Source organism: Camelus bactrianus, chromosome 2, assembly GCF_048773025.1.
Source record: "Camelus bactrianus isolate YW-2024 breed Bactrian camel chromosome 2, ASM4877302v1, whole genome shotgun sequence".
NCBI classification, from domain to species: domain Eukaryota; kingdom Metazoa; phylum Chordata; class Mammalia; order Artiodactyla; family Camelidae; genus Camelus; species Camelus bactrianus.
The window spans coordinates 108,190,929-108,211,286 of NC_133540.1; the positions used below are offsets into that span (position 1 = coordinate 108,190,929).

The window sequence follows — 20,358 nt, forward strand, 5'->3', positions numbered from 1 at the left end:
TAATTGGTGCTGAAATCATTAGGTGACAGCTTTATGGGAAACCTTGTAACGAATGGATCAGGCTGATCACACCTACACCCAATAATCAACCTTAACACCATAAAAAGAGAGGCAATAAAAATGGGCTGTTATGGACTGAAAGCTGATCCCCCAACTCCTCTTCGTATGTTGAAGCTCGAACTGCTAAAGTGATGGTATTTGAAGTTGAGGCCTCTGGGAGGTAATCAGGGTTAGATTAGGTTATGAAGTTAGGGCCCTCATGATAGGATTAGTGATTTTATAAGAAGAGGAAGCAAGAGAGATCCCCTTTCTTTCCATTAGAAAGTACCAAGGAAAGGCTGTTTGAGGACATAGCAAGAAGGTGGCCATCTGCAAGCGAGGAAGAGAGCCCTCACCAGGCTGGTGCCTTAATCTTAGACTTCTCAGCCTCCAGAACTGGGAGAAATCGTTTCTGTTGTTTAAGCCACCCAGTCTGTGGTATTTTGTTATGGCAGCCTGAACTAAGACATGGGGCTACTGATGTGATGAAATAAGTACATGGCATCATCTATGAAGTAGTTTTTTCCAAAAATATAAAATCTATGTCTAATTAAACATATAGATTTGGTTACTAGTTGGTTGGAAATACAGGCAACAGAGAAACAAGATAAATTATACCACAATCAGATTTAACAGGGTGCAATCAGTTAACTCTAAATGTCAGGAATTCCTCAGGACAAATAACTCATTTTCTTAACAAAAAAAAAAACAATGAAGGTAAAGTGAAAGGGGAGAGGGGAGAAGAAATAAAGGAGAAGGAGGAGGAGAGGAAGGAAAGGGAGGAAGAGAAGAGGAAAAAGAAGACATACAAATGGCCAACAGGCACATGAAAAAAGGCTCAATATTGCTAGTTGTCAGAGAAATGCAAATCAAAACTACAATGGGTTATCACCTCACATTAGTCAGAATGACCATTGTTGAAAAGTCCACAAATAATAAATGCTGGAGAAGTTGTGGAGAAAAGAAAATCCTCCTACACTGTTCATGGCAATGTAGTTTGGTGCAGCTGTTATGGGAAACAGCAGGGAGATTCCTTAAAAAACCAAAATTAGATTTACCATGTGATCCAGCAATCCCACTCCTGGGCATATATCTGGAGGGAACTCTAATTTGAAAAGATACATGCACCCCAATGTTCACAGCAGCACTATTTACAATAGCCAAGATGTGGAAATAACCTAAATGTCCATCAACAGATGACTGGATAAAGAAGTTGTGGTATAGTTATACAATGGAATATTACTCAGCCATAAAAAGAATAAAATAATGCCATTTGCAGCAATATGAGTGGACCTGGAGATCATCATACTAGGTGAAATAAGCCACAGAGAGAAAGAAAAATACCATATGATATTACTTACATGTGGAATCTAAAAAAAGAAAGGGACACAAATGAACTTATTTCTAAAACAGAGACAGACTCACAAACATAGAAGACAACTTATGGTTACCAGTGGGGAAGGGATAAATTGGGAGTTTGAGGCTTACAGATACTAACTACTACATATAAAATAGATACACAACGAGATCCTACTGTATAGCACAGGGAACTATATTCAATACCTTGTAATGATCTATACTGAAAAAGAATATGAAAAGGAATATATATGTATAAATGAATCACTGTGCTGTACACCAGAAATTAACACAACATTGTAAATCAACTATACTTCAATAAAAATATAAAGAAAATGAAAAAAAATGAAGAGAGGAGGAGGAAGAAGGGGAAGAAAAGAGAGGAGGAGATGGAAGGAGGGAGAGAGAAGGAGATGGGGAAGGAACAGTCTTTTGATAGAAGAGACTTAAGGCATATATAAACTAAGTGCAATGCAAGGACCTTATCTGGATATGATGTGAACTAACCAACTGTGAAAAAGCATTTATGTAACAGTTAGGGAAAGTTGTACTTTAACTAGATGTTTGACAATATCAAATTATTGTTGTAGAATCTGGAACCCCAATACACTGTTGCTGGGAATGTAAAATAGTGTAGCTGCTTTGGGAAACAGCTGGGCAGTTCCTCAAAATGTTAAACATAAACTTAATATATGGCCTAGCAATTCTACTCCTAGGTATATACCCAGGAGACATGAAAACACATGTCCATGTGAAAACTTGTACACAAATGTTCATGGCAGCATTATTCATAAAAGCCCCAAAGTGAAAACAACCCAAATGTGTTATCAACTGATGAATAGATACACACAATGTGTATACACATAAGAGGGCTAAAGTACATGTTACAACACAGATGAACCTTGAAAACGTTATGCTAAATGAAAGAAACCAGACACAAAAAGGTCACATCATATAGTTCCACTGACACAAAATGTCTAGAATAGGCAATTCCATAGATGTAGAAATATAAGACATATATACAGTAATTAAGATAGTGTGGTATTAGTACAGGCTAGACAAATAAATTAATACAAGAGAATAAAGAGCCCAAAACCGGACTCACACATACCTGATCATTTCATCTATGACAAATGCTCCATAGGAATTCAGTAGGGGGAAGGGCAGTCTTTTGATAAATGGTGCTGGATTAACTGGATAGTCATATGGAAAAGAAAGATTCTTGACTCCTACTTCATACATACACAAAAGATAAGAATCTTTGGATTTAGGCATAGGCCTACACAAGAAGGCTAAAACAACCAAATTACGTGAAGAGAACATAAGAGAAATGTCTGCACAACCATGGGATAGACAAAGATTTCTTAAGAGGACAAAAAAGGACTAACCATAAAAGAAAAGATTCATAAGCTTGTCTTTACTAAATGTTAAGAACTTCTTTTCATCAAGATAGCACTAGAGAATTAAAAGGCAAGCCACAGCTTGAGAGATTTTCACAAGGCATGTATGTCTGATGAAAAGGTCTGTATCCAGAATATATAATTCAGTCCTATAAATCAGGAAGGATAAGACGAGACGATACAATTAAAAATCAGAAACAAGACTGAACAGAACTTTATAAAAAGAGGATATTCAAATGGTCAATGAACATATGAAGAGGTGCTCAATATCATTATTCTTTAGAAAAACGAATTAGGACCACAATGAGAGACCACCACACATCTATCAGCTTAGTTACAATGAAGGAGACTGAGAAGTGCTGGTGAAGATGGGGAGCAACTACATTCTTTACGTTGTTGGTAGAGTGAAACTGGCACAGCTGCTTTGAAAAGATGTTGGGCAGTACCTACTATTGCTGAAAATATGTACACCCTATGACCTAATAATTCTAACTCCTGGATACATACCCAAAAAAACTGAATGCTTATGTCCACCAAAAGACACGAATGGCTCCGATGGCAACTTTATTTGTAATATGTGCAAACTGAGACAACCCAAGTGTCCATTAACAGAGTAATGGGTAAATAAATTGTGACAGTCACATGGTGGAATACTACACAGCCATGAATAAGAATGAACTATTGCTACATGAATACCACAGATGCCTTCACAGATTTAATGCTGACCGAAAGAAATTATACACAAAAGAGAACATATGTATGACTCTATTTATATGAAATTCATAAACATGTAAAACCAATCTGTAAGAAGTCAGAAGTGCTGTTACCCTTGGTGGGGGGCACTGATTTGGAGGCATCATGAGTGGGCCTTCTGGGGAGCTGGAAATGTTCTCTCTCTTGATCTGGGTAGGGGTTACACAGGTGTACATACATGAAAAAACTGAGTTGTATACTTAGGATTCATGCATTTTACTGTATGCAAGTTACACCTAAAAGAAAATCCCAAGGTTCTTATTTTAGAGATAGATTTTGAACCACAAATGAAATGACATGATGTCTGTAATTTGCTTTAAAATAATACAGGGAAAAAGGGTGGGGGTGAGTAAAATAAGACTGGCCACGCTTTGACAGCTGTTGAAATGAGAAGATGGGTACATGGGAGTTTGTTATACTGTTTGGTCTACTTTTGTAAATATTTGGAATTTTCTTCAAAAGGTTTTTAAAAAATTAGCATTCTTGAAAGTTTCAGTACAGAGTTTACTTACAGTTTCAATTGCCATTTCTATTGCTGCATTATCCTCTGAGCTTGGACATTTTAGGAAGTGTTTAAGTGCCTGAAATGAGAATTATATAATAATGAAAAATTTTCAGATTGCCTTCACATTGGGAAAAACAAAGCTTTCACACACACAAAGTAATTGTAGTTTGTGAAAGTATCTTCATCTCAACCAGGGGCTTGCACAGTGCTGGGTCTTAAATACTTAAAAGGCTGAGTGTAGTTTAAAAAGTGGTAGGATCCAGCTGACCCTCTGAAGAATCTAGTTCTGGTTTTGAAAGAAATCAGAGCGAAAAATATGCCCTCTTTTAGTAGGAAGATTTAATTATTTTCATTCATTTATTCATTCAACAAATATTTACTGACAATCTGCTGCTTTGAATACGAGACTGTGCCAGACGCTATGGAAAATACCAGGAAGGATATTATATGGACCACCTTTCTGTATCCTGTACAATTTACCTGGGGAGATGCATGTGATGTGATGATAATAGAAGACGCCAATCACTTTAAGCCATGGTTGTCTAACCCTTGCACCACACCACCACACCTGTGAGTATGTTTAAGGTTATAGAGATTAAGAGACAAATGGGTGGTACTGCCAGGTGGTTTACAGGTGCTCTGAGGAAGAAAAGATGATTGAACACAAGGATGATGCCAAGGTACCCCAGAGGAAAAGGACTTGAAGGTGAACAGGTCTGTGGAGGCGGAGAAGAGGGCGGGAGGGGTCCAGGGGAAGACCATGGATGGAAGAAGGCTAGTGGAAGTGTAGGCTTCTTCAGTGAAAAAAGCTAGATGCCAGACTGGGATGTTCAGGCTGGTCTGTCAAATTGTGGAAATTCTCTCGCCTGCCTGCTAAGGAGCTTGGACTCAGTTTCTAACAGGCCAGAACAGCACACTGGTGGCCTGAAGGCTGAATTCACATAGACATGTTTCTTTGGCCAGTGAGATGTTATACAAATATCTGGGCCCATATTTTAAAACTGGGAGACCCAGACATTCATTTCTTGTGAAAAATCCTATGGTCTGGCACCAGTGGGCACCAACTCCTGAAGGGCAACCCTTTTTTGGAGGTGAGCAGCAGCTGTTCCCTTCAGACAGGACAGGTGCCGTCCAGTTGTCCCTGCCCTGTCACACAATGAACACGCAGCCTTAGCCCACAACTTCACCTGTTTCCATTTCTTGCTTGAACACCAAAGCGCCTGCTTTAGGGGCTCTTTAGCAACCAAAGTCAGTACCATTTAAGGGACAAAACGAAAGAGATGAGCTATAGAGAGAGAAACTAAAAAACAAGGAAAACAGGAAACCACTTTGCAATCATCTAAAGCGATGTGACCCAGGTTCGAGTTAAGTCGATGGTAATTAGAACGAGACCTGTGAGAGAGATTTAGGGAGAACATGACCAGAGGGGGAGAGAGGGGAAGATTTTAAGGTTGACTCTGAGATTTCAAATCTGGGTCTCTGGGAGCATAAAGTATTTTAAAATATTTCCTCTAATTATTCCTGTGGAGGCCAAAGTATGTTTTCCTGGCAAATACTCACTCGTGAATACTGGCCACACAGCAGGAAGAATTTTCCAGCCTGAAAATGTCTTTTTTCTCCTTCAAAATACAAGGCAATGCTCTGATAGTCCTCGTTAGTGGTGTCTTCAGAACCTACAACAGAAATTCACTGAGTAAAATATCTGAGCAAAACTTGTTTACCTTTTATTGCTAACCTCAAAATAAGAGCTAAAAACAGGTGATCTAAAAAGAGGTGATTAAAACCTTTTAACAGTAAGTATTATTATCAGTGTCTGTTTTCATCACCAAACACATTCACCATAATTACCCCACATAACCACTCTGTTCCATCTTCTCTTCACTCTAAACAGCAATCAGGAGAGGAAATTATGAGGCTTTGTGAGAATCTAGGCTGTGGTTGCACATTATCCTTAGCAACTTTTATCATTTTTTTAAGTCTCAATCTCATTTCCTAAAACCACAAGCACAAGTATGACTATAATATCAACCCAAGATTTGCCTAGGGATTCAGAACGATCAGAAGCAAAGTTCACCAGAATGCAAACGTAACCCATCTCCCTCTCTCAGCAACGCCCAGTTTAAATGACAGTTTGTACGTGTTTGTCAGATGAGGAAGGTGATATTCAGGCGGCCAATAGATGCTATTTAAAGATTAGGTTTTCCTTTTTTTGGTATTGTTTTTCTTTTGATTTGAAGCTTAAATATATTAAGCACAGAAGACCTAAAAGCTACTGGAGTTGCAATTCATTGTTTACATTAACCTGTGGGAGTTGGAGGCCCAGTGGGGCACCACAGTACAGGAGTAGCCCTGCGCCCCACCCCAAGGCAGATAGAGAGTTTATAAGAGAAGGAAGTTAAGCAAGGTGGAGAAGAGTGTGGGTTATGCTGTGGGGGTGGGAGGCTCTGTGTGTGTGTGTGTGTGTGTGTGCGCGCGCGTGCGTGCGTGCGTGCGTGCGTGCGCATATGATAGAGGCTAAGACACACCCTTCTGAAAAAATTAGAAAAACTTCAAGGCTTTTGTGCAATGATGATTTGCAATGTTAGGAAAGAAATGTCATGTGTCAAATTAAACATTAATAACTGCAATGCTGCTTTTATCTGTACCTTCTTTTTATCTTTAGTTCTTTATTTTCTCCAATTATTTGAATGACTTCCTAAGATACTAGAATTTGCTTTTACCTATCATTTCCCTTAAAGATTGAAACAAAAATTTTCTCATGAATCCTACCATCAATTTGTGTGGTCATTTGTGAACAAAATAACACAAAAGGACAAACATTATAATTCCACTTACATGAGGTACCATGAATAGTCAAATTCATAGAGACAGAAAGTAGAGCAGTGGTTCCCAGGGGCTGAGGGGGAAGGGGAATGGGAATTATTGTTTAATGGGTCCAGTGTTTTAGTTCAGGATGATGAAAAAGTTGTGGAGACGAATGTGGTGATGGTTGCACAACAATGTGTACGTACTTAATGCAACCAAACTGTACACTTAGAAATGGCTAAAATGGTAAATTGATGTTATGTATATTTTACCACAATAAAAAATTATAAAAAAGCAAAACCACCCCACAAATAATGTTACATATGGTCCATGAAATGAAAATCTGAAAATTGTTTTAGTTGTTTCTGAGGATAATTGCAAACATAGGAAGAAAAGCTACAAGCAGGTACTCTCAGAATACAGTATTTTCTTTTGGACTTTCAAAATCTTTTAAAACCACATCTTGTATATATCATTTTTAATCAAGGTAATCAATCATATATTCTTAATTCATAACTCAAGTTTAAAAATTTATGAAAACATTTACTTTTTCAAAAATCACTGCATTTTCTGTTACCTTCATTTTGGAAACTTGCTTTACCATTGGTTGATCAATAGTAGGATTTGGGAAATCTGGCCTCTCGTGGAAGCCACCCAAAACACCTTAATTTTTGAAAGTGGTCTTATAATTCCATCTCACCTTTAAGGTGATAGTAGGGATTCTGAAATCTAACAAGTAACCTATAGGCACGTGCATATCTGTATCTAAGCGGTGTGTGTGCGTGTGCTTGTGGGTATACCAATCGGATCATTAGCTTCAAAGAGTCAAAGTGTTTCTATGATACAATCTTTAAGAGGAATTAGGAAAAACAATATTTACCAATAATGTCTGCATAGATTTCCATTTTGTTGTGTTGCTGAGCCAGTGTGAAAGCTTCATCATTACATTTGGACATAACAAGAAACTGGATGGCAGACCCGTAGTCACCTAGCTGTAGGAAAAACCTAAAACAAGTATTTTATTAAATTACATATAAAATAAGTTTGTCATTTACAAAATACAATATTTTTCAACCATGAGAAACCATTTAAAAGTAAAAATGTATGTGGTAAACTGTAGTTCTATACCATATGCTTGTATTTAGAAAACACACTCTCATATGTTAAATACAACAGCCTTTGAATTTAAACACTTAGAACTAATTTTTAGAAAAATAGTGAAGAATAAATATTTCATTGGCATTGATTTATTTGATAAGGGGAAGTGGGGGCTTTCTTCTAAGGCTAGTTTTTCAAAGTCCCAAAATACCAATGCATCATGTTACCTGGCTACCATCTTGGCTCCGTCCAGGGACTGGGTCTCCCTGACAACACTGACAGCTTTTTCAGGGCTGTTAAGGTGATCCAGATAGATGCGGATCACGCTGTTCCACTGCTTTGCATTCTCATAGGCCACAACAGCTTCTTTGTATCTATAAAAGGAGATACTTAGTTCAGGACAACTTTCTTAACACTGTTACAATTTGGGGGAAAAAAATCTCAATAAATGTTTGGGATGCTTCTCTCTTTTATTGATGGTAGTTGCTTATTTTTCTTGAACTCGTTTTTTTGTTTTTTTTGTTTGTTTTTGTTTTTTGTTTTTTTTTTAATCAGAAAGAACACCAGGAACCATCTCACTAAAATATGTTATTTTTGGGGGTTTGATAAACTAACAGGAAAATATCAGTGTTGAATTCTGTTTTCTCATCCACACCATATCTATCTAATTTTTTACATTTTACTATTTTTAAGTGGGAAGATTATAATAGCAATATAGACTTATTTTACAAAACAGAAAATATAAAATTTTTCACAATTATAGATACAACTTAACAGTTATATATAAAATCTTTGTGTGTCGACCTGTAGATGGAGCTCAAGACTTCTCAGTCTCTAGCTCTTTCCAGCTCTTTCCATTTTAACAAGATATTTAGTGTATTTCCCTATTTCTTAAGGTTACTTTTCTAGAAGTAGAAGGTATTAACCTTTAAAAATCTCTTAATACATATTGCCAAATAACTTTCTAAAGACTTTAGAAATTTACACTGTGGTTAGTCATGTGTAACAAGTACATTTTGACAGTACTGTTATTAGTGTAAAGTAAATCTTTCCCAATATGATAGGTTAAAATGATATACTGTTGCTTTACTTCAGTTACTACTAGTGAGATATAACTTTATCATGTTTGCATGAAATACAGTTTCATAGCTGTATTTCCTCCTCTGAGACTTCTTGTCTTTAGCCCTTTTCCTCCTTGCATCTTTGGGTTTCTTATATTAAGTTGCAGGAAAGCTTTGTATGTTTAGGATATTAACTATTCATCACTATATTTTAATACTGCTCTGTGGCTTAGACAGTACAGCCTACAGCCATAGGTATGGAATTCATGTTTCTTTACTCTTGTTTTCATCTGCATCATAAGTTATCTTCCTTAATAAAAGAACTATTGCTTAATTTCATTTTCATGCCACATTGTATCAAAATTTCAACTGCTAGTATTTAACTCTCAAATAAAAAGAGACAGTAGTCTATACCCGAATACATAAAACATTGACTGAGGTATATTAAGTATGGAAAAAATTTAATAGCCTGGCACTTCAGGCCAGATGAGGAGTGAAGATGTTTTCTGTCCTCTGCTTTGCCTTTCTTAGAGGGTTGCCAATTATCAATAGCTAATTTATAAAATACTATTTTAAATTTATATAAAATTGAGAAATCGTACAAACCTTCCATCTGCTTCTTTAGCTTTGGCGTACTGCAAGTGAATCTTTGGAGAAGAAACGTGAGGCAGAAGCTCACCAACTTTCGCCCTAGAAAGGTAGGTTTAGGAGAATCGTATCAGCACGACATTCACTCCAAAAGTAGCTTCCTACAATCAGATATTAGTTTTTAGGATTCAAAAAAACAGTTATCACGATCTTTAGAAAGTCTACAGGTAAAAGGTTTAATAGCTTTTTCTCCTGCCCTTGACCTCACTAGCCCACCCTCTGTGGGAAAATGAGGATTAGCTCATTAACTCTTTGGGGGCAATAGGGCTTTTTTTGTTCTAATAATTTATTTGATCAGGGATTTCCCCATATCAAACCTAGAGAATGTGCTGTTCTTTGGAAAAAGAACTATTAATATGAACTCTTCTAGGAAGAAAAAGAGGAGATGGAGAGAAGGCCCAGAGAGAGGCAACAGGTGTCCAGGTGGGAGGAGCAGCAAGGAAGATCACGGACACATGCTCCTTTCCACACTGGCTGAGAACAAATTTTAGCAAATTCTTACCAATTCTTACAGCGGATGTAGACAGATGCTGCTTTGTCATAGTAGAGACCTTTTTCATAGAGTTGAGCTGCTTCTGAAAATTGCTAAAATGATATAAGATGATTAAAATACTAAATTTATTATGTACGAGACCACATGAAATTTGTGCGCACAAATGCCTACCTTCATATTCTCCAATATGGCACCACAGTCTCTTTTAAGGACCCTGCTGGGGTGCTTGAGGGCTTGGCTCACCCCTTGGCGGATGTCTCCCATTCTTATGGACATCTGGGCCACTCCAGCCAGACACACCTCATCGTGTTCCTATAATTACAAGGCAAATAACCAACAAATCAGACCTTAACTTAAAATGATGTATTTTAGCCAAACAGTTTAAATCTAAAATGAGCCCAAAGGTTATAGTTTACTTTCAGTCACCTTTTCAGGCAAATCAAGATTTTGAAGTAACACTGAGTCTTTAAAAAAAGAAATCATCTGTTGTGAAGTTATATATTTTTTTCTTCCAAAGTCTGGATCTTTTGTGCTTAAGATCAAAACTTTACTGCTCCTTTGTTATAATACCTTGTATATCTTTGTATACCTTCTTGGTATAAAATTTTATATGAGAGGAAATAAACTGAGTACATAGCATAAATGCCATGAATAAAATTAAGAGAAAGACCATTTATCAAGTGGAAGATTTCTCTTCTAGGTATGATGAAACATAAAACCTTTATTATTTATTTATTTAGAATTATTTAATTCATTAAAGACAACTAACAAAATTTCCAAATAGCCAGTCTGAACTATCAAAATGGAACATCAGATGACGTTGTATGTAAAGCAGTTCTGTGACGATGGGGATATTCTCTATCTGCCCCATCCAACATGGTGGCTGACAGGCGCAAGTGGCTCCCGAGCACTTGACCATAGCTAGTGTGACAGAGGAACTGAATTTTACATTTTACTTAATTTTAAATAACTTAAATAGCCACATGGGTGATTGTATTTGATAACACAACTGAGGATGAACTAAAATAGATGGAGCCAAACAAAGAAAATGTCAAAACTCTAAGAGATAAGTGAGCAAAAGATGCAATTAGGTAATTTATAAAAAAAATACAATTGGCCAATAAATAAATAAAACATGTTTGATTTCACTAATAATCAAACACACACAAAATAAAATATCCCCCCCCCCCTTTTTTGGCTGATCAGATTGGTAGAGATTGGTAGTGTTGTTGAGAATGTGGGGGAAACGAACACTTTCATACATGACTGACAGCTGTATGAATAACTACGAGTTCTTTTGGAGAGCAATCTAGCATATAAAAAATTAAAAGCGCACATTTTATGACCTAGAAATCCCACCTGTAAGACTACATCCTTCAGAAATACTATTTTATGTAGTTAAAGATACAGGTACTAGGTCAAATATTCACTGCAGGGATTTTGATTGAAACAAAACCCAAAACAACTGGATGAAAAAACTATGATACATCCAGAGGATGAAATTTTAGAAGCTCTTAAAAAATTAAGACATTCATCTGTATTAATTTGGAAAGACCATACAACAAAATGCTGCTTTCCACAGACTGGATTCTCAGGTGATCTTTGCTGAATGAACAGAAATGAATTATTTCATTTTTAGTAATATTCCCTATTACAGACATAGCTATATGCTTAGAAGAGATTCTGGATAGAAATACATAAAATCATGAACACTGGTTAGCCTTAAGGAGTGTGGACATAAGAGAGAATGTTGGACTCTCACTCTTTAGTTTAATATATTTTGGTGATTTTTCAAATTGAATAAAACAAAATGGAGGGGTAAAGCTCAGTGGTAGAATGCTTGCCTAGCATGCATGAGGTCCTGGGTTCAATCCCCAGTATCTCTACTAAAAATAAATTAAAAAAATAAACCTAATTACCTCCCCACCAAAATAAACAAACAAATAAACAAACAAATAAATAAATACGTTTGTTAAAAAAAAGTATGAACATAATTTGAATTTAAAAAAGAAGAAACTGTATTACTTTTATAATAAAATGCTAGATATAAAATAGAAAATAAAAAGATTTTCAATCTTGATGTCACCTATCTTAAAAACATCAATTTCTATCACAAAATGTAGCTTCTTGACCTAAATTCTGGGATGGGAGAATGGGCTGGAATGGTAGGTAAAGTACATGCTTACCAGGTTCATCATAAAAGATACAACATGAGGGATGAAAAGGTAGAACAAACTTTAATGGACTGGGAATTCAGTTTCAAAGTGGTTACTGAAACTTTTTAAGAGTAAAAGGAAAATCTTATGAAAACCATAGCCTGTAAGTGGGAAAGAACAAAAATCTTACTCCCAGTCTTAATAAGAAGCTCATATTTGGGGTGCAATAGAAAACATATCTTTTTTAGGCTGATAAAAATATTGCCATCTTCAGTTTTTAAGATTTTAAAGTATTGTAAAATGATCTAACTATATCCTTGCAAAGCTGTTAATAAACTGAAAAGGCTCACCTGTTTTATGCTGAATAAATACAATGAAAATAAGATTAAGAAAATGAAACTAACAAAAAGCCCCCAAATAATTATGCACATCTGATCTTTATTCAAGGTTACCTTATTATCACCTGTTATTCCTTTCTCATAATGAGCCAAAGCATTTACATAATCACCCCTGAAAGAAAAATCAGAGTGAATTTTAATACACATTTAAGTATCTTATTTACATAAACAAGATTTAAAAGATAAACTTTCACTGAGCTGCTTAAGCTCATAAAAGATGTGATACACAACATATATGCATGCATCCTTTCAAGTGCAGTTCATTATTTTGCTACTTTAAGGATAATTATTAAGCTAGACTGTACAGTAATAACTTGTAGCATGCTGGGCATTTTGGGGAGCTATATTAAATTTTATGGGCCACCTTTGCTTATCTATCACCTTTGGGGCACTAAATGACAATCATGTGACTGTTAAAATCACTGTTTTTTCCCAAACACCCAATGTTTATAAGCACAAAATGTATTGAGAGAATCTGGGTAGAAATGGAGGAAAACATGAGGGATGACAGTATTGAGGGCTCTGATTCTTACTCTAATAAAAACTATTATACATGATATAGATAATACCACTCTCTAATCCCATGACTGATGCTAACATGGATTTGCACAACCAGAAGTCATATTTATTACCTCAATTCATTTTTACTACTTGAGACAGAATGGATCACTAATTTGCCTAAGATGCATCTGGAGATCTGTCATCCTCTGAAAAACAATCTCATCCAGAATAAATTAATCAGCTCTGACAATGGCATTATTTGAGCTTCACTTTACCAGCTTAGACCAGTTATTCAACCTCTCTCAGTCTCACTCAGGTTCATCATCTGTTAGTTACAAGGAATTTTTTGGAAGAGAAGCTATTCTATTAATTAGGAACTTTTAGACAGTCCAGGGCTTCAAAGTCAACAATGTTTCTAAATAGAAATTTCTAATATTTGGATCTAATAATATCAACACAGCTAGGGATATCTCCTGCCAGTTCCTCCTGATTCAGGAACCCGAGGTTTTCCTCAGACAAGCCCAATTAGGAGATGTGAAATTAAGACTTTGGAACTCTCACTTTATTTACGATATTTTAGCCCACTTACTTTATTACTGTTTTATTTTGGAACTCTCTTGTGGCTCTAGCTTATTATTCTAATGCCCTCCTGCAGCTGACAGACTGGTCCTGCTTTGACCTAATCAAGGTCTTGGATACATAATGAAAAAGACTGTTGGAACTGAGTACAGGCCTAAGGCTTTAGTGTCAAAATCAGCAACTAGTGGCCAATGGGGTATTTGATGATGATGAGATACACCTACTTAGCTTCTATTATCACAAGGGAAATTCTCCTGATTGGGGGGGCTGGGGTGTGTATCTAGATCAGGATCCAGCAGTCCGCATAGAAATAGCAGTGAAAGTCTTGGGACTTGGTGGCTTCATGGTCAAGTGTTGAGCAGAAAGGGTTAAAGAACAACAATAACAACAGCACAGGTTTTCAGCTGGCTCAGCTCATCTGACTGTCATGAGAAGTTTTTGAGAGTTTGCACAAAAGCTTTGATTCCCTTGAAAGAAGAGACAATGGAAGTCTTCTGGATGGTCGCTGAGCTTACTTGGGTGTTTGTAATCTGGCAAGACATGGTGGGTCATCTCCCAATGTAGTGACCCTTTTCTCTTTAGCAGAGACATTTTATCCTCTAAGACCCAGCCACTCTTAGGACAGAGAGGAAGGGCCAGGGCCCTGAGGCCTCGTCCCTTGTGTTAAGATTCCAATTCGTCCTTTTCAATATATGGATTTACTTTGTAAGGGTCAGAAATGTGACAAATTTAAATCAAGGTTGACTAAGAAAGAAATAAAATCTCCAAGAAGTTTTTATTTGCAAAATGGAAAATGTTAAAGTATTTTGGTTAGAAATGAAAGAGTACTTTTTGAGAGAATAATTTCTACAACTATAATCTGTGTGTCAATATTCTCAATGAATCTAAAGTATGTATGAAAATAAAGCAGAACTATATAAAAATGTTTTTAAAAAATCAAATGTCAGAACCATATTTTCTTTGTTCAAAAAACATTTTCCATATTTCATAGTTTTTGAAATTGGAATACATCCTATAACAAATGTCAAAAGAAACTGTCCAGTTGTGATGTAGCTGTCATTGCACATAACACCTGTGAATTTGTATTTGCAAATAAATTATTCATTTATTGTCTCTGCAGGTTATTTGCATTAGTGGCATTAACCATGGCTGAATGTGAGCTTAAAACTGGATCATAAATGCCTCTAAAATTACACTTTTACAATGGAATACTACTCAGCCATAAAAAAGAATAAAATAACGCCATTTGTAGGAACATTGATGGACCTGGAGATTGTCATACTAAGTGAAGTAAGCCAGAAAGAGAAAGAAAAATACCATATTATATCACTTGTATGTGGAATCTAAAAAAAGACCCAATTTATTTACAAAACAGAAACAGACTCACAGACATAGAAAATAAACTTATGGTTACCGAGCAGAATGGGGTGGGTGGGTGGAGGGATAAATTGGGAGTGTGAGATTTGCAGATACAAACTACTATATATAAAATAGGTAAACAGCAAGGTCCCACTGTATAGCACAGGGAACTATATTCAATACCTTTTAATAGCCTATATTGAAAAAGAATATGAAAAGGAATATATATATACATATATATATATATATATATAACCAAATTACTATGCTTTACACCAGAAATTAACACAACATTGTAAACTGATTATACTTCCATAAAAAATTTTTTTAAAAATAAAATTACGCTTTTATGCAGCACTGAAATAAAAAGGTATAGTCTGTCAACTAAGACTGCTGACAGTAAGACTGTTTAACAATTAAGAGCACTAGAAAATTCTAAATCTCTCAGAACAGATTACAGCATTTCCAAAGGTAGGAAAGGTCTGTGAAGCCTATTCATTATGCATTGGGAAGGATCATTACTCAAGCACTGCCTATCCACCTGTGAAAAGCTTCTGGCTTGATTTTCAACATTAACTGTTGAATTTTCATCCATGTGCAATTCAATGTAAAAAAGAGAAAGCACAGATCTAAGCAAATAGGATTTGTAGACCAAAGTCTGGTATTTTTCACTGTGCCTTGAAATCACACTGCAAATTCTCACAGTGTTCAAAGAGGTCAAGATCATGAACAAAGGTTAAGAAAAGCAGAGTCACTCTGATGCTATGTGTAACTGTTGTTGGCCAAATGCTATTCAAAACAATACTTAGACTCTAAATATAGAAAAGACTTAGACCCCCCAAATTAGATTTTGATGCTGAAAATGAAAGTGGATAAATACATGGATAAGACATCATTAGTTACAATCAAACATTTTTGGATGTACAATTAATATGGCTTTTCCCCCCTAAGAAGCAGTTATTAAATCAGTGGATTTAATTATTAAATTAATGGCCTTCTAATGAATGGCAGTTCAGAAATGAAGATATTCAATAATTAGATACTGACTGAAACATGTAAAGATGAGGACTTACGTGAATTCAAGCTGAATAGCATATTCTTTCGATATAAATGGTATCTGGTCTGGGGCTAAACGCTTTGCCAGTTGCAGAGCACTGTCCCAGTGCTGTAAATCCCTTCTCATCTGTTAGGAAGAGAAAGACATTCATTTCAAATGAGAAAATTATTTTGCATAGTCACCATATAGTGCTAGTTTTAATAAAAGTGATTACAGATACTTTTGTTTAAAAAATGAAACGATCTTTCCAAAGACAATATATTACTACAGCATACATTCTCACTGCAGTGACAGAGCCCCTAAAGGCGTAAAAATTGGATGCTGGGGAGCAAAAACATCTTGGCTATTACAATGGTTCCTGGCCCTCCAAAATGCAATCCTAAACAAAACCTTATTCTTTTTAGTATTTAATTTTTCTCAACAGGAAAAAATTAAATTGAATTAAAACTAATTCAGTTCAACCAACTAAATTAAAAATGAATATTTCTTCTTAGAGGGGTGATAATTTAAGAAGAGAAATACTGTACTATAGCAACTGATGTTATTTTATGAGAAAATCTGAACCTATATCATGAGACAAATAATAGCAAACATAAGTAAAATGTGAATGTGTCTTTCTCCCTGGCTCCTGAGGTCTTTTAACTGTGTCTGATACACAATTCCACATATAAACTAACCATTAAAGATTAAACCATTAATTTTTTGGAGTATGTACCAATTCAAGTTCTAAAAACTTCTCAGGGTATCCCCAATGATTGCAAATAATATTGTAAAATTATCTAAGCTTTTTCTTAAAATTAATTTAGTTCACTTAAAATTTAAAAATGAAAATTCGCTATAGTACAACTTGAAAAAGAGAAGCTGTGGGATTAATAGTAGATATGCTTTTCTCTGTGAAGTTGTGGAAATGCTGGTTGATGTGGAATGTTAGTGACCACAGCCACCATCTCTGCATCTTTCCTGTCAACAGGCACTGTTCCAAAAAGATCTCATCTCATTTTTTAATCTTTACAACAACCCTGTGGGCTAGATATTGTTATCCCTCTTCTAAATGGGATCTAGGGCACAGGAAGACAGAATGAGTAACTGGAGCGAGGTTTACACAGAGCTGGGATTTGAACTCAGACACATCCAACTCTAAAGTCTGTGTCCTTAACCGCTATTCTACACAGGCAGGGCTCTCTTCTTCTTTGCATTGCACTGGGTCCTTCACTCTGTTCTGGTCCTTCCCCTGCAATGCTCACCTCTGGAAAACTAGTGACGATACGCAAGCTTAGCTCACCTCTTCATACACAAGAGAATTTTATACAGTAAATAAAAGATATACGTGCCTTGGTTTCCCCATTTGGAAAATAGAGAAAATAGTAGTATTGTCTCAGAGGACTGTTGTGAGGGTCAAATGAATTAAAATATGTCAACGCTTAGAAAAGTGCCCGGCTAGTGTGAGCACTCAGTAAATGGTGGCTGTTTTTATCTGTATGCATCTTTTAAGTTATATTATCTGTTAATTTTGGCCGCATTCAGACTTTAAATTATTTGGTGATGTTACAATATTATGCCGTTATGGCTCCACAGAAGGCAGAGTGAAAATACCAAAGATTCAGGGGTTCTTAGAGCTAAAGTCTGAATTCTAAGAGGGGGAAGGCATGTGGTGTCTGATGCTGAGAGATTTTAACTTTACAGAAGGTGAGAGCCTCTTTGCCTCTTTGTCTGTCCTCCCCCAACCCCGCATTGGCTGCCATACCTCCAGGGCAGCAACAGGACAGCTGGATGCGAGGTACAGGTCCTGAGCCAGGTTGAAGTCATTAGTAAACATGGCAAGATGTCCTGCCAAAAGATTGTAGTACTCGATTCCCTAGAAATTAAAGCAGTTTCAACGAGAAGAAACATAAGGGTTTACTTCTTTTTTGACTTTTTTAAAATTTTATTTTATTTTTTTATTGAAGTATAGTCAGTTTATAATGTATCAATTTCTGGTGTACAGCACAATGCGTCAGTCATATATGAATATGCATATATTCATTTTCATATTCTTTTTCACTGTAAGCTACTACAAGATATGGAATATAGTTCCTTGTGCTATACAGTATAAACTTGTTTATCTATTTTATATATACAAGTCAGCATCTGCAAATCTTGAATTTCCAATTTCTCCCTTCCCACCCTTTACCCCCCTGGTAACCATAAGTTTGTTTTCTATGTCTGTGAGTCTGTTTCTGTTTTGTAAATAAGTTCATTTGTCTTTCTTTTTTAGATTCCACATATGAGTGATATCATATGGTATTTTTCTTTCTCTTTCTGGCTTACTTCACTTAAAATGACATTCTCCAGGGCCATCCATGTTGCTGCAAATAGCATTAATTTATTATTTTTTATGACTGACTAGTATTCCATTGTATAAATATACCACAACTTCTTTATCCAGTTATCTGTCAATGGACATTTAGGTTGTTTCCATGTCTTGGCTATTGTAAACAGTGCTGCTATGAACATTGGGGTGCAGGTTCCCTCTGGATATATGCCCAGGAGTGGAATTGCTGGATCATACGGTAGTCTTTTGAGGAATCTCCATACTGTTTTCCACAATGGCTGCACCAAACTGCATTCCCACTAATAGTCTATCAATGTTTATGAGTTAGGTTAAGATTAAATGCAGAAATTACAAATGTTTGAATAAATACCATTGAAATCCTAATCTGATCATTCCCATAAGATGCTGTTTACCTTTATCTGTTCCAAGGACATCACCATGCCAACGTTTCCAATTGTCCGATAAACACGGATTGCAAACTCCACTTCCATGTGGTGTAGACATGCTGTGGCCAACTCATTCCAGGCTACTTGATCATTTAGAATCTTGCACATTTCCCAGGCATCAGAAAACCTAGGATTTGAGTATATAACTTAATCAGGGAACTCTGCCCCCTACTGGGCAATTTTCAGACTGTATATCATTTAATGTTACGTAGTAGATGAATTTTGCAAAAACATTTCTCAATTTTTAATCATCAATTTCAAGTTACAAAAAACTGCATAAACTCTTCTCCCTCTTTTGTGCAAATATTTTTTCTTGGATTTCTTGAATTAATCTTAATCTTCTCTGGGTAACCACCTTCTCTCATCAACACTAATTCTATTTATTTATTTATTTGGTTTACTTCACACATAGATGAAAATTATTTTTTTTTCTCACATTAAGTCTAATAAAATGAGTACTCTAGTCCTATAAATTTGGAAGTTTAAAACAGGTATCAGCCAACTATGGCCCACAGGCCAAATCCAGTCCACTGCCTGTTTTTGGAAATAAATGCGGGTAGAACACAGCCATTCATCTGCCCAGTCCTTACGGATTGTCTCAGCTGGTCCTGCACTACAGTGGCCAACCTGAGCAGCTGTGACAGAGACCCTTAAAGCCTGAAATACTTACCATCTGGACCATGACAGCAAAAGATTGTTGACCTCTTTAAAACTTAACCATAAATGCCAATGAGACTTTTTGTGAAACTCTTATATTAACGAACACACTACCCCTCCCCATCTATTCACTGATGCATTTTCTCATCCAACACACATTCACTGAGCACCATTATGTGCCAGGAACTGTGCTTGGAACCAAGATGCAAAGATCAAAAGCAGTCCCTGTCCTTTAGGCAGGCACATGTGGGGAAGGCGGGAGAGACAGATGAGTACACAGACGACGATGACACAGAATGACAGAGGTAGCTGAGTGCCTACAGCACGTGAATCTTTACACTAAGTGCTGGCTGTAAATTCTCTCACCAGATCACCCCAACAACCCTATCCACCATGTAATGTTATTATTTCTCCCCTATAGATGAGGAAAGTGAGGCTTAGAGGCCTTAAAAAACCAGCCGAGTCACACAGTGTAAGCGGGAACGTGCTCTAAATCACTCTGCATGCCGGACCTGGCTCTGAGGCCACGCATCAGAAAGGCCCCTGACCCAGACCGCCAGTGCTCACAGGGCTTCGGGGAAGGCTTCCTGGAGCTGGAGAGGGCTCCGCCGACCGGTGAAGAATGAGGAGTTACTCCATTCAGAGATAGGGAGGGGCATTCCAGGATGAAAAAGGCAAGGAATCACGAAAAATACTGAATTCAAGCAGTGAACAGAGAGGGAGTGGCCGAGTGGGG

At 36.5% G+C, this 20,358-nt stretch overlaps 1 protein-coding gene across 4 annotated transcripts in view; it reads right to left on the reverse strand.

The window, feature by feature from the left end:
• Positions 1–20,358, reverse strand: part of WDR19 (WD repeat domain 19) — a 76,952-nt gene that overhangs the window by 23,571 nt on the left and 33,023 nt on the right. For all 4 annotated transcript variants that reach the window (XM_074349083.1, XM_010962667.3, XM_045522383.2 and 1 more), the window contains 11 exons: positions 18,933–19,092; positions 17,953–18,063; positions 16,225–16,334; positions 12,767–12,824; positions 10,330–10,470; positions 10,168–10,250; positions 9,624–9,707; positions 8,184–8,330; positions 7,739–7,863; positions 5,614–5,726; positions 4,061–4,129 (listed from right to left, as the gene is read on the reverse strand). In XM_074349083.1, coding sequence (XP_074205184.1) covers positions 4,061–4,129; positions 5,614–5,726; positions 7,739–7,863; positions 8,184–8,330; positions 9,624–9,707; positions 10,168–10,250; positions 10,330–10,470; positions 12,767–12,824; positions 16,225–16,334; positions 17,953–18,063; positions 18,933–19,092 — 1,201 coding nt within the window. The remainder of the gene's footprint in view (positions 1–4,060; positions 4,130–5,613; positions 5,727–7,738; positions 7,864–8,183; positions 8,331–9,623; positions 9,708–10,167; positions 10,251–10,329; positions 10,471–12,766; positions 12,825–16,224; positions 16,335–17,952; positions 18,064–18,932; positions 19,093–20,358) is intronic.